Source organism: Oncorhynchus clarkii, chromosome 6, assembly GCF_045791955.1.
Source record: "Oncorhynchus clarkii lewisi isolate Uvic-CL-2024 chromosome 6, UVic_Ocla_1.0, whole genome shotgun sequence".
Taxonomy (NCBI): domain Eukaryota; kingdom Metazoa; phylum Chordata; class Actinopteri; order Salmoniformes; family Salmonidae; genus Oncorhynchus; species Oncorhynchus clarkii.
In genome coordinates this window covers 28,488,019-28,502,807 of record NC_092152.1, presented here as the reverse complement: position 1 = coordinate 28,502,807, position 14,789 = coordinate 28,488,019, and the positions used below count along the sequence as shown (strand labels likewise).

The 14,789-nt window shown below is 40.9% G+C and overlaps 1 protein-coding gene across 1 annotated transcript in view; it reads left to right on the top strand.

Annotated features, from left to right (window-relative positions):
- The window catches only part of LOC139410915 (glycerol-3-phosphate acyltransferase 4), a 39,896-nt gene extending 28,833 nt beyond the window's left edge, over nt 1–11,063 (top strand). Inside the window, exons 7-13 of the mRNA XM_071156576.1 lie at nt 954–1,047; nt 1,279–1,394; nt 1,973–2,028; nt 2,166–2,251; nt 4,323–4,451; nt 7,144–7,223; nt 9,226–11,063. Coding sequence (XP_071012677.1) covers nt 954–1,047; nt 1,279–1,394; nt 1,973–2,028; nt 2,166–2,251; nt 4,323–4,451; nt 7,144–7,223; nt 9,226–9,334 — 670 coding nt within the window. The 3' untranslated portion in view covers nt 9,335–11,063. The remainder of the gene's footprint in view (nt 1–953; nt 1,048–1,278; nt 1,395–1,972; nt 2,029–2,165; nt 2,252–4,322; nt 4,452–7,143; nt 7,224–9,225) is intronic.
- Nucleotides 11,064–14,789: the final 3,726 nt, after the last annotated feature.

Below are 14,789 nucleotides of genomic sequence, written 5' to 3'. Positions count from 1 at the left end.
GCCATACACTGCCCCCTGACCTGTCTCGATGTGTTGATTTGAATAACTGCCGTAGAGCACCGTCTTTACAAAACCACTAGTCACATGTTTGTTTGACAAAGCCCTTACTAGCCAATGCTTATTCAAATGAGATAAGGTAAAGAAGAATATTTGAGGAAATGTTGCAAAAAGGGAAACGTCTCTATCAAATAGGAAAAAATACAGTCCTTCTCATCCCCAACTCTAGGTCAGAGAAGGAACTTGTCATATGAACTTGTCAAGCTACCCTTTGTTTTGCAGTTTAAAAAAAGAAAAAAAGAATATGAGCCGTCATAGTCGGGGAGTGTAATTAAACAATAGGCCTAGTCATTCAAATAAACCGTTAAGTCCAAGACCAGAAGGGTTAAGATAATCTCTGTCTGTGAAATTGTCCTTCAGAGCAAATGTTTTGAAAGACTTATCCATTAGGATGAAAATAACTGATCATAAACTAAAGACGTTTACTACTAATAATAATAGACGTTTCTTTATAGGAATGTGGTGTATTCAGTATGAATTATGTCCCGTCTTGCTCTGCCTGTTTGCCCTGAAGAAATCTACATGTAGTGCTGGGCCTGTTACACCATGTGCCTCTCTAGTCTGGGTGGGGCTAAAAATACAGAAGTGGTGTAAGATGGGCTCTCTCTTTTGGTAACACGATCAGCAACATTATCTCTTCGGAATTTGGGCTCCTACCAGAGTCCAGCATGCTCAGGGGGTCTGGCTTTGAACTCCAACATCATTAGCCTCCTCCCACTTTCATGTTAATTAGGGAGAGGTGAAGGAGAGGGCGCTGAGTTTCTCCCTCAAACCCATTAGGACTATATTTTCCATCATCTACTGAGTTGCTAGGCTCTAGCTTACACTGGAATAGTAATTTCCTGATACTCACTTGTCCCCTGACACTCATCCTGTCTCTCTCTCGATCCTCCCAGTGAAAACAAGCCCAAGAATGGAGGGATCTGTGTGGCCAACCACACCTCACCCATTGATGTCATCATCCTGGCAAGCGATGGCTGCTATGCAATGGTAAGGCCCAACACCCATGATAAATGGCACACCAGTCAAACACAAGGCTACCTACTATAGCACTGAATTACAGAATGATATGTGTCATATTTAGAAAGTTATTGGTGTGCTACTACCATAAAACAAACTTTTAGACAGCTGAAGCAAGCACTCCAATTCTGTGAGATCTGAGACCTGTATCATCAGATGTTTGTTAAACCACACCTGTATGTGTGTCTGTTTGTGTTCCAGGTTGGGCAAATCCATGGTGGTTTGATGGGCGTGATCCAGAAGTCTATGGTGAAAGCCTGCCCACATATTTGGTTTGAACGCTCTGAAGTCAAAGACCGACATCTAGTGGCCAAAAGGTAGTAATGCATATGTGCACTATGTTTAATGCTTTTTAGCTGGAAGTCTCTCAGCTGTAGTCTGGCTGATACTAAACTCAAAGTCCTTTTGACTTCAGAGTCTGGGGAGGCTGTTTAAAGTTGACGGCACGATGCGTTGATAATGAAGCTGTGCTTTTACTGGTTGGTTCTCCTTTGTGTCTTTCTCACTTAAACACAAACATGTACAACCACACACAACTGTTGGATTTTCAAATCCAAATAAGCCCCTAGGAAATAATTGTTTTGTTGAAAGAACCAATCAAAGCTTGCTTTATTTCTAAGTGAATATTGCACCAACAAACCAATCTCCTGACCAGACAAGTGGGGCACAACACTCCCACTCCACATGGGTCGCGTCAGCCAGACTAACTCAGCTATACCTTAGCAGAGACATTTAAAGACCTTAAATGGATAATTGACAACTTTCAATTAAAGGTTACTGTGACCAAGATGTTTTGATTAGACTTCATATGGGGATTAGTGTTTGTGTATTGATAAAGCTAATCAAACTGGATTGAATCAATGTACTGTAAACGTACAAAAATATATTGTTGCAGATTGAGTGATCATGTAGAAGACAAAACTAAACTGCCTATTCTCATTTTCCCTGAAGGTGAGTAGTTTTAGTTTTTTTCCTTAGTTACTGCTTTGAACATTACTACAGTAGTTTCTATTACTTGTTTTTTACTGTTACGCTTCCTTAATAGAATTTCCTATCCCCATTTGTAAACACTAACCTTTTCCCCATAGGCACCTGCATCAACAACACTTCAGTGATGATGTTCAAAAAGGGCAGCTTTGAGATTGGCTCCACAGTCTACCCTGTGGCCATCAAGGTGAGAGAGTGTGTGTGTGTGTGTGTGTCAGTAGGGCTGTGGCGGTCACAACATTTTGTCAGACGGTTATTGTCAAGCAAATAACTGTTGGTTGCACTGTAATTGCTCGTTAATTAATTAACATAAACACATTTAGCATCTCCTGGCTTCCACACACGCCACTGATGCAGAACATCTATGTTTTAAAAAGTCTAATAAATCCATGTAACATAGCCTTCAACTTCACAATAAATCCATGTAACATAGCCTTCAACTTCACAATAAATCCATGTAACATAGCCTTCAACTTCACAATAAATCCATTATTTATTGTAGACAGGTCTAAAGAAACATGATATGAAGAAAATGTAGTCTATTTCAGAAGAACAGAATAGCATACCATGAGTTGTCCTTCTGTTAGGTCCTGATCTGGCTATGTCAAATGGCTGTGGGCTACATTAGTTAATTTAGCAGACAAGATTTGTTTAGAATTCCGTGGCATTATTTTATAGTATGAAGAATACAATTGAACAAAGCTGAATAAAATAGAAAGGATATTTTCTACAAACAATTTGAGTGATTGCGCACGTGTTAAGCGGTTAACAAAGAAATACGTACTCCTATCTGCTTAATTTAGAGTTATAAATGTAACGTTAGTTGTTCTACAAACGTTGGCCTATATGTTTAGATTTTTAATACATTTTAAGGCTGCATGATGGATGACTCTAATGATGATTTGAAAAAAATAGCTTGAAAAGAATGAGCTCTGCTTTGTTTTTTGCGCCAGCTGTACACACTACATAAATCACTCATTCTCAATTTGACAAGCACTTGATAATGCCCAGAATTTTAGGGTGGCATCCCCTTTGTGTGGCCGTAATGCATCCTAAAAACATCCATGCCTTTTGCGGCCAACGGCCGTTGTGCGCTTCTCCCTGACTGCTGAGCTCTCTGAATCACCTCTAACTCACATGGCTCACCATCACATGATCGGGTCTTTCTCACAGGTTACAAGTGAAGACAGACACATCGGGGATGCAACTGCGCGCGTCTTTATCCAATTCCAAGGTGCATATTGAAGATATTGGAAGAACTGTCCACATTTACTTTTCGTCAGCCAACAAGATGAGGAGGCCTAACGAACAGCAAAAGCACTAGCCTATGTCAATATACTATCCCCCATAGTACAAAAATCGATGCAACAGATCAGAATATTTAGCTTAAAATGTTGATAAACTATTAGGCTATTTCTTCACATTATAAGCAGAGCAATATATTAAAAAAAATACCAGCAACAGTGTGTGAAAACCTTGTGAAGACATACAGAAAACGTTTGACCTCTGTCATTGCCAACAAAGGGTATATAACAAAGTATTGAGAAACTTTTGTTATTGACCAAATACTTATTTTCCACCATCATTTGCAAATAAATTCATTAAAAATCCTACAATGTGATTTTCTGGACTTTTTTCTCTCGTTTTGTCTGTCATAGTTGAAGTGTACCTATGATGAAAATTACAGGCCTCTCTCATCTTTTTAAGTGGGAGAACTTGCACAATTGGTGGCTGACTAAATACTTTTTTGCCCCATTGTATGTGTGAAATTTGTTGTGATTTAGAATAGACCATTATCATATATCGAAACAGGGGCGGCGGGAAAAACTACATGTCATCTATGCACTCAAATAGCGAATGGAGGACGCTTTTCCCTTGGTTCATTTTCATGCCAGCCAGGTAGGCTATACTCCTGTTGTAAATATAAGCAATGTGCTTAATATTAGGAAAGTTGAGAAATATATATAGTAGGCCTAGCCTATAGAAAGCTAATGAGTGCTGAGTACCAGGCAGTTAGCACGTTTGGTAGGCTACTAATGACCAGCAGCAGCATCAGAGCTTGGAGAAGCTTAATTACCTTGGCTAAACGGTCACATGGAATTTGACTGCCTTCATGAGTCGTGACCGCCGGTGTGGCGGTAATACGGTCACCGCAACAGCCTTATGTATGTGTGTGCGCATGTGTGCATGTACGTGTGCGGTGTGTTTTCCCCTCTGTCTTCCAGTATTAATCAGTATTACGTTCCTGTCCCCAACAGTACGACCCCCGCTTTGGAGATGCCTTCTGGAACAGCAGCCAGTTTGGGATGGTCAACTACCTGCTGAGGATGATGAGCAGCTGGGCCATTGTGTGCAGCGTGTGGTACCTGCCACCCATGACCAGAGAGGTTAGTTTGGGAAAAAACTCACCTTTTTATTTTAAATTCTATTTTTCTCAGAAATATCACTGACAGGTTGGAGGATAGCTGTGACATTGATTAAACACCCTAACAGGCTGACCACACCACTCGCGTCGTAAATTTAGGAATCAATGTTTTTCAATTATTGCACCCACACTGCTCGCGCGCATCAACGAGCATCTGCGTTGCCAAGTCCTGCCTCTCCCATCTCCTCATTGGTTTATAGAAGCAGGTACCCACGTGCCATCTCCTCATTGGTTATACCCACGTGGGTGATTGAATGACGAACTGTGTTGCCGGTCAGTGTAGTAATACTATGAAAGTTTAGATGCCAATCACCAGATAAGTTCAACGATGAAAAAGCCTGGAAGGAGGAGAGATGACTAGAAACGATTCGGTTGACCGTTTTATGTGTGGATTAACTGTCGGAGTAGAGGACCTTGTTATTTTACCTGAAATGCACAACTCAATGTTTATATCCCAGAACAAATTAGCTAGCAACAGCAAGCTAGCTAAATAGGACAAATTAGCTAGCAAGTGCAAGTTAACTAGCTAAATTGCCATAAATGTTTAATGCTTTTCGACCTGTCCCCAAATTAATGTAATTGGTTCAGAGTTCGTTTTGATATTTTAACCTGCGTGTCGTGATCGCATTTGGTGTAGGGGGACAAAATAAATTGATGCACGGTGGCGCAACGCGCAACCGGTTTGGGTTCCGTGTAAGAGCTTATGTTTTTTCCTGGCCATTGTGCATTGTTTGATGGCAGTTAAATGACATTTTATTAGCACGCTCTAGCCCCAGTGAAGTTAATACCGTAGTCAAGCTAACCTCCCTGAAGTTAGCTGTTTCGTGTGGTTAATATTAGTACCATTGCACAGCCTCTCATTTCAATCCACCAGTGTTACTAATATTGAATGGATGCATATGATGCACTCCTTTCTTTGACCTCATCTTGGCATGTTTTACCTAGGACATGCTCAAGTCACCCAGAGTTTGCATTTCTGATGCAAATAAATCCTGGTTTGAGTCGGTTTTCAAATCAGCATTCACCTCCTTTAATATTTAAGGTTGAGATGGCCTCTCCCAGCTCCCACCCCTGATTTAAGGAAATGTGATTCAAAGCAGTATTTTGAGAGGCTAGTATGGCTGCCTCCTTTAGACATGCAGGCTTATACACTTGCTGGTTTGTCTCATGTTGGGTTGTCTTTCAATGTTATTTGTCACAAGCACCTAATACAACAGGTTTAGACCTTACCTTGAAATGCTAACTTACAAGCCCTTAACCAATAATGCAGTTCAGGAAATAGAGTTAAGATAATAATAATAATAATAATAATAATAATAATGTAAATATTACAGGTGGCCATTTGATTAATTGTTCAGCAGTCTTATGGTTTGGGGGTAGAAGCTAATAAGGAGCCTTTTGGACCTAGACTTGGCGCTCCGGTACCACTTGCCGTGCGGTAGCAGAGAGAGCACTCTGACTTAGGTGACTGTCTTTTTGGGCCTTCCTCTGACACCGCCTAGTATATAGGTCCTGGGTGGCAGGAAGCTTGGCCCCAGTGATGTACTGGGCCGTACGCACTATCCTCTGCAGTACCTTACGGTCAGATGCCGAGCAGTTGCCATACCAGGAAGTGATGCAAACAGTCAGGATGCTCTTGATGGTGCAGCTGTAGAACATTTTGAGGATCTGGGGACCCATCTTTTCAGTCTCCTGAGGGGGAAAAAGTGTCGTTGTGCCCTCATCAGGACTGTCTTGGTGTGTTTGGACCATGATAGTTTGTTGGTGGACACCAAAAAACTTGAAACTCTCGACCCGCTCCACTACAGCCCTGTCAATATGAATGGGTGCGTGTTTGGTCCTCCTTTTCCTGTAGTCCACAATCAGCTCCTTTGTCTTGTTCACTTTGAGGGAAAGGTTGTACATTAAGGCTGATTGCACAACCAGAGCTTGACAAAGCCATTTGTGCCAGGATTGTGGATGTGCACTTAATGTATGTGACTTGGTGCAAGGAATTTAGATAATGATTTTAGAGTCTTTTGAGCCGGGTGTGGATGTGAACTTGGTCAGGCCTCGCTCATGAAAAACAGGAAAGGGTTGTGTACAACCACCCACTTCTAAAACATGGTGTTCAGAGGCAGGGGTTGGCCAGCTTTGGGGCTCTGGCCATTGACTGATCGACCATCCCATCTTGATGTAGAAAGCAGTAGGGAAGTTTGGGAAGTTTTCCTTTCTCTAAATGTCAGAGTGGAAGGAACTCAGTGGGCTAGGATCCAACTGGTCCTCAGAGGTGTCCTGCCCTTTGATCAAATGTTCCACCTGCTGTTTGAACTAGTACTTAGAGCAGGCTTTTGGAGCAGCCTCCAGTCTCTGTCACCAGGGGATCCTAGTTACACAGCATCACACAGAATCAGATCAATCCATATTTAGAGATTATTCTCTTTCCTCTGATGCATGGCCCATGAAATGCATTGTGCTTTATTCAATATCCCAGTTTATCAAACTGTACTTGAAACTGCACTACATGCCAATTTAGCCCATGTAGCCAATAGAAAGGATTTATACAATGTGCAATAAGACCCTTTCCAGGACATGTCTGATGCTCAGATGGGCAAGCCCCCTTTGTGTGTCGAACTGGTCATTCATCTATGATCTTTGTTTTCCTTTCTGAACAGGAAGGAGAGGATGCAGTCCAGTTTGCCAATCGGGTTAAAGCAGCTATCGCCAGGCAAGGAGGGCTGGTGGACTTGCTATGGTGAGTAACCCATAACAAACATCTGAGAACATATGTTCACATGGGTTATACAGTGCCTTTGCGAAGGTATTCACCCCCTTGGCATTTTTCCTATTTTGTTGCCTTACAACCTGGAATTAAAATAGATTTTTGGGGGGATTTGTATCATTTGATTTACAAAACATGCCTACCACTTTGAAAATGCAAAATATGTTTTTTTGTGAAACAAAAAAACTGAAAACTTGACCTCGCTTAACTATTCACCCCCCCAAAGTCAATACTTTGTAGAGCCACCTTTTGCAGCAATTACAGCTGCAAGTCTCTTGGGATATGTCTCTATAAGCTTGGCACATCTAGCCACTGGGATTTTTGCCCATTCTTCAAGGCAAAACTGCTCCAGCTCCTTCAAGTTGGATGGGTTCCTACTGGTGTAAAACAATATTTAAGTCATACCACAGCTTCTCAATTGTATTGAGGTCTGGGCTTTGACTAGGCCATTCAAAGACATTTAAATGCTTTAACCACTCAAGTGTTTCTTTAGCAGTATGCTTAGGGTCATTGTCCTGCTGGAAGGTGAACCATCCCAGTCTCAAATCTCTGGAAGACTGAGACAGGTTTCCCTCAAGAATTTTCCTCTATTTAGCGCCATCCATCATTCTGACCAGTTTTCCAGTCCCTGGAATGATGCTGCCACCACCATGCTTCACTGTGGGGATGGTGTTCTCGGGGTATTGAGAGGTGTTGGGGTTTGTGCCAGACATAGCGTTTTCCTTGATGGCCAAAAAGCTTAATTTTAGTCTCATCTGACCAGAGTACTTTCTTCCATATGTTTGGGGAGTCTCCCACATGCATTTTGATGAACACAAAACATGTTTGCTTATTTTCTTCTTTAATCAATGGCTTTTTTCTGACCACTCTTCTGTAAAGCCCAGCTCTGTGGAGTGTACGGATTAAATTGGTCCTATGGACAGATACTCCAATCTCCGCTGTGGAGCTTTGTAGCTCCTTCAGGGTTATCTTTGGTCTCTTTGTTGCCTCGCTGATTAATGCCCTCCTTGCCTGGTCCGTGAATTTTGGTGGGCAGCCCTGTATTGGCAGGTTTGTTGTTCTTTAAATTTTTTAATAATGGATTTAATGGTGATCCGTGGGATGTTCAAAGTTTCGGATATTGTTTTATAACCCAACCCTGATCTGTACTTCTCCACAACTTTGTCCCTGACCTGTTTGGAGAGCTCCTTGATCTTCATGGTGCTGCTTGCTTGGTGGTGCCCCTTGCTTAGTGGTGTTGCAGACTCTGGGGCCTTTCAGAACAGGTGTATATATACTGAGATCATGTGACAGATCATGTGACACTTAGATTGCACACAGGTGGACTTTATTTAATTAATTATGTGACTTCTGAAGGTAATTGGTTGCACCAGATCTTATTTAGGGGCTTCATAGCAAAGGGGGTGAATACATATGCACGCACCACTTTTCCATTTAAAAAATTTTTATTATTTATTTAAGTTATTTTTTTCATTTCACTTCACCAATTTGGACTATTTTGTGTATGTCCATTACATGAAATCCAAATAAAAATCCATTTAAATTACAGGCTGTAATGCAACAAAATAGGAAAAACGCCAAGGGCAGTGAATACTTTTGCAAGGCACTGTACATATCAGGTCTGTATCATTGTTAAACCCAGCTCAGTTTTGCTCTAATGTATCACCTTGTGGGAATCACAGAATACTGTGTAATGCAGGGTTCCCCAAAATAAGACACCAGCGATTTGAATTTTGGAAATCTTTTCCAAATTATTCCCACATATAATGGAGAGATTTGAAATGAAATTATTATGTTTTTGTCAAATATTATATCTGTTGTGGCTTCTTGTGGTCAATTTGCAGTCTACAAATGATTTGTAATTATGTTCCGGATCCCTTTACCCCTTACTCAAGAAACAATCATCCCTTGGCTAAATCTAGTGGATGATCCCTGGTGTAATGGATTTGTGAATTATGTTGTTGTTTCTTTGTAGGGATGGAGGTTTAAAGCGAGGGAAGGTAAAAGACACCTTCAAAGAGGAGCAACAAAAGTTATACAGCAAAATGCTAGTGGGAACCCAAGAGGACCGCAGTCGTTCTTGAAGACAAATGCAAGGAGTTTAAGATGATCAAGACCCACTTGGGGACCACCGAATGGACAGTAAAGGAGTTTTTGACTTGGAATACTCCCACCCTCATGTCAGGAATATTTCACTTGGCTTTCTCGGTCACTGCCTCAGCTTGGCATTTCAAGTTCTCATCGCTGTTACAGCCCATTCTGGGCCTTGTCTCTGTTTCTAATGAACTGGCCTCTACTGTACCAGTGTGTCATGAAACTGCTCACTAAGATGGTTTGTTGTCTTCCCTGATGGTGACAAAACTGTCTTTTGAGTGACTAATGTATGTATGTCCTTCATTGAGTTAATGTATATGTCTTGTTCTTAACATTTCTCTTTTTTTGTTTTTTTTTATTGTTAATAGTAATAATGACAGTTATTATCATAATTGTTCTTTAAGTTACAAGAGATATGTGTGGAGATGTACTGTAGCAATGCAACATAGAGAAGTACTGTCAAGTTTGTACTGAAGGGGAAAACTGTGACCATGTTGGGAAATGCATGAATGGCTTGTTCCCAACACGACCAAGATGGTGAGGTGTAAACATGTTTCTAATACTTTTTTATTGTTTGTTTTTTTAGATGAAAAAAGCCTTTTGTTTTAAAGGTCCAATGCAGCTGTTTTAATCTCAATATCAAATCATTTCTGGGTAGCAATTAAGTACCTTACTGTGATTGTTTTCAATTAAAATGGTCAAAAAGAAACCAGGAAAGCTTCTTAGCAAAAAGCAATTTCTCAAGCAAGAATTTTGCTAGGACTGCCTGGGAGTGGTGAGTGAAAAATCGAAAACTGCCTGTTATTGGCAGAGAGGGCTAGAACTCTTATTTATTGGTCTATTAACTGATTTACCTCCTAGTGATGTCACCAGGCAGGCCAAGACTCCATCCTACCAAAACTTCAGGCGGTCTTTTGAAACAGCTTACACTAAAAGGGCATTATTATCATTGTCACAATTTCACAGTATTATTCCCACCTCATAATGTGGAAATATATATAGAACACAGGGAAATCACATTTGACTGCACTGGGCCTTTAAGCATTGTATTCATGTGTAAAATATAGGAGTTGTGTTAAAGTGGAGCTTGTTTTGTTTTTCTTTGTTTCTGTTGTGAAGAATATACATTCTCAGTGACTGGTGGGGGTTGTTGAAATGCAGTAGATACTCAACTTTTGTCACATCTAAACTAGCCTACCTTATCTCAATTAACACTTACTTCTGCCTCCCACCCTTATCTACCGTGAAGCTACTTTCTGAGCTGTGTAAAGACTGAGGCCCCTGCCATCGACACCTCACGATAGCTGTGGTTTAAGCAGCATTGTGTGCTTTTAATTTGTTTACTTACTAATTATTTGTTATAACATGGTTAAAACGTGATATACCAGGCCATGGATGTGAAAAGTATGCCTTGTTCCCTAGCTGCTCTATTAATACTTCCATGAAGGCTTCTCATCATCTACTGTGGGAATTCTCATGCCAAATGCACTCCAGAAAGTGAGGGGGCCTGAAGGAGAAAATGAAAGTACAGCTGCAGAGTTAGACTGATTCCCTGCGCAGCTGCAGTGCAAGCCTAGTGGAAATCCCTGGCCATCGCCTTCCTCAAACTCCTGTTTGGTTCTCTCATCCCTTTATACATTGCTGTACCAAGGGTATAGACGTTTAGATCAAAATCTGTCCAATGTTGACCAATAAAAACCCAAGGATGAAGATATCAAAGTTGTGCAAGTTTCATTGATGTAAAATTAGATGCTAAAAGCTCTGTCAATGCTAGCCATTATTTTCAGTACTCCTCATTAGTATACAAAACACACTTGGCTTGTTGAAAAGAGTGGCCTTTGTGACCTCTGGAACTCATAAGAAGAAGGATTCCATCAGCATTCAAAGCATGAAGCTTGTATTCAGGTAAGGACGGTTGCCAGTTTGGCTTGTTGAAAAGAGTGGCCTTTGTGACCTCTGGAACTCATAAGAAGAAGGATTCCATCAGCATTCAAAGCATGAAGCTTGTATTCAGGTAAGGACGGTTGCCAGTTGTTGCTTAGTTGACCTTACCTTTTATCCTGTACCAGGTTCCTTTCAATATTTTGTTGGCTACTTCACCACTTTTGCTTGGTGTGTTATTGATGGGATATTTGGTGTTCCTTCATACAGTATGTTCAACGAGACCCTTTCCAGAACATGTCTAATACTCCGGGAGCCAAGTCCCCTTTTGTGTGTGGTCTTCATCCATGATCCGTGTCTTCCTTTCTAAGCAGGAAGGAGATAATGCAGTCCAGTTTGGCAATCATGTGTTACATGAAAACACACTTGGATAGGCATGTTGAAAAGAGTGGCCTTTGTGACATCTGGAACCCCTAAGAAGCAGCATTCCATCAGCATTCAAACCATGAAGTTGGCATTCCATTATGAAACTTTGCCAGCATTGGGCCTGCTGGCCGGGTGAGGCTGTGCTGCTTTAATAATGGTTGATTGGGTTGAATAAATACTTTTTTTGTGGGAATCTGAATGGTTGATAGGGTTGTGCTAATCCTTGGCTTACTGAACAATATTCTGTGCCCAGTTGTCCACTGCGGGAAGAGTGCCTACCTACTGTTAATTAACCTTCCTTTTGAGGGTGATATATTCTATATCAATCCAATATCTGATCATGCACTCAGGGACATGTTGTCCAGCCAGGACTCCTTTCTGCCAGGGTAAATTATTGCCAGTGATTTTACTGAGTACCCAGCCTGCATCCCAACAGTGAGGAACTGCCTCAGTAGCCTTTCAGGGGGAATTTCCCTTTTAGGTGGCTTTGTTTACACTGCTGATGGACAGGGCAACATAATGCTCTGCCAGGCTTCAAATGGATTTATTGACACGGCTGGACAAAGCACACAATATGCAGAGGAGCAATAGGAAGCAGTGTGCAAACCTCAAAGGTTGGTTGTGTAAACCATGACATGGTTTAGCAACTCGCGACAAGCACTATTAAGGATCCTGGGCCTCTGCCCCCTTTCTGTGCTTTGCTCGGAACTATCTTTACTCTTTCTATGCAGATTCAGACCGAGGCTAGTTCAAGACCAAAATAATGCAACCCCCCTTGTAAGCAAATTACATGGTAAGGACAGTGGCGGGCATATCATTAGGCAGAAGAGGCAATTGTCTCAGACCTTGCATCATCATCCAAACTGGGCATAATAAAAATATACTAGTAATTTTTTCCTAATATCTCAGCAGCAGCTAAATATGCAAGAAGCTTCAAAGTTGCAAAGGAAATGGGGAGGAAGGAGGGTTTTGCCTGGCCGCTGTACCCAGGTTAATGAGGCCACATTGTTGACACAAAAGGCCCCCAAAAAGTAAATGAATCCATACAGCTGAATAATAATTCATAATAGATCAATTATTTATTTCTTTCATATTAATATTAATATAATCCAAGTTTTTCTCATAACAGTAGAAACAAGTAATGATAAATGTATATTTAATTTTAACAGAAAAATGACCTAATGCATTTAGTAAAAAGAACAGTGCTGCTGATAATACTGCCATCGTCATCGGGGCAGAGGAAATGTACAGTGGGTACAGAAAATCACCACCCCCTTTCAAAATGTTCACCTTTTGATGACTGAAATGAAGGAGCTTCAGGCCTTTATGACAAAGACTGGTCAATGTGTTCATGTGACAACAATATCACAAGCTCTCCACAAATCTGGCCTCTATGTGAGGGTGGTAAGAAAAAACACTCCTCAAAAAAAGCCACTTCAAGTCTCATTTGAGCTTTGCCAAAAAGCTAATTGTAAATTCTGAGGCTAAGTGGCAAAAAGGTGCTGTGGTCAGATGAGAACAAAATGTAACTTTTTGGCGTGAACGCAAAACGATATGTCTGGCAAAAACCCAATACATCTTTCCAGTCAAAGAACACAATTCCTACAGTAAAGCACAGCGGTGGCAGCATCCTGTTGTGGGGGTGTTTCTCTTCAGCAGGGACTGGAGCACTTGTCAGGATAGAATGGAAAATGGACAGTGCAAAATACTGACATATTCTTAAGGAGAACCTGCAGCCCTCTACAAGGAATTTGAAAATGGTTCTCGTTTCAACATGACAAGGACCCAAAGCACACCGCCAAAGCAACCGTACAACCGGCTGACGGACAAGAAGGTGAATGTCCTTGAGTGGCCTAGTTCGAGCCCCGACCTAAATCTCATTGAGAATCTGTGGAATGACTTGAAGAGTGCAGTCCATGAGCTGTCAACATGCAATTTGACTGAGCTTGAACAATTCTGCAAGGAAGAATGGGCCAATATTGCATGTCTGTAATTCAAGCAAAAGGTGGTTCCACCAAGTATTAACTCAGGGGGGTGTTCACTTATCCAAATAGGGTATTTTACTGTTTTAATATTAAGTTTTAAAACAAACTGTAAAATAATTCACTAGATATTATGGGTTACTGTGTGTAAATAAAGCTGAAAAAAGTTTGATTTGATGTGTTTTCATTTCTGGCTGTAAGGCAGCAGAAGGTGAACACTTTGAAAGGGGGTGGAGACTTTCTATACCCTCTGTATATGTAGCCCATGTTTCCGATACTGTCTGGCACAGCAACGATACATTGGCTACATATATGTAATGAGACAGAAGTTTGCTGTTTCGCTCGCTCAGATGCTTTCTCTGGTGAGATGCTGGAATTATTTTGGATGAATGTGTGAAGATTTACTGTTTGAAGTAATTTGTTTGACACAAGTGAAAACATCATGACTGTGTCATTGAAAGGTATTACATTTTTACAGTTAAATTGCATCTTTACTATAAAATAAGGTCTGACCTGATTGTTCAACCGCTCACCATAATAAGTGGTCTGTAGTTTGTCCTGTTATCAAGTAACAGAGTAGGCTGTGAGGTCAGTGAAAATCTGAATGTGGAGTCAGAATTATGATCTTCACAATATCAGTGTATCACTAAAAATGTGGATGTTCTAGTGCAGCACTGTCAATGTAGTGTCTGCTCAAAGATCATAGCATAAGTGTAAAACAAACATATTTCTATCTTGTCAAGCATGGTGACAGACAGTGGTGGGCACACATCCAAATGGTGCAGGTTAGGAATAAAGGATGGTGAGATGGGGTCAATCCAATTAAATCACACAGCTCTGCTCTTTTGTTTCCAAATGAGTCAACCAGTTATGTTTTACAACAGCAGTGTCAGAGCTTGATGGAGTAGTTAATCAGAACTGTGCTTGGTCTTTTATCTTGTGGTCTTTGAACATTTTGCGTAGAGCAAACTGTTGCCAGCCCACTGACAATAACAGATTGAACATGATACACAATCTCTATAAATGAATAGGCTACGTGTTTTTTTTTTTTTATTTTTTTAAATGTAGTTTGTTTTATTATTTGTGAAGTAGCCTAATATCTGGTATTTGGCAGGCCCAACCATTCATAATCATTCCGCCCAGTCTCAGACAAGTC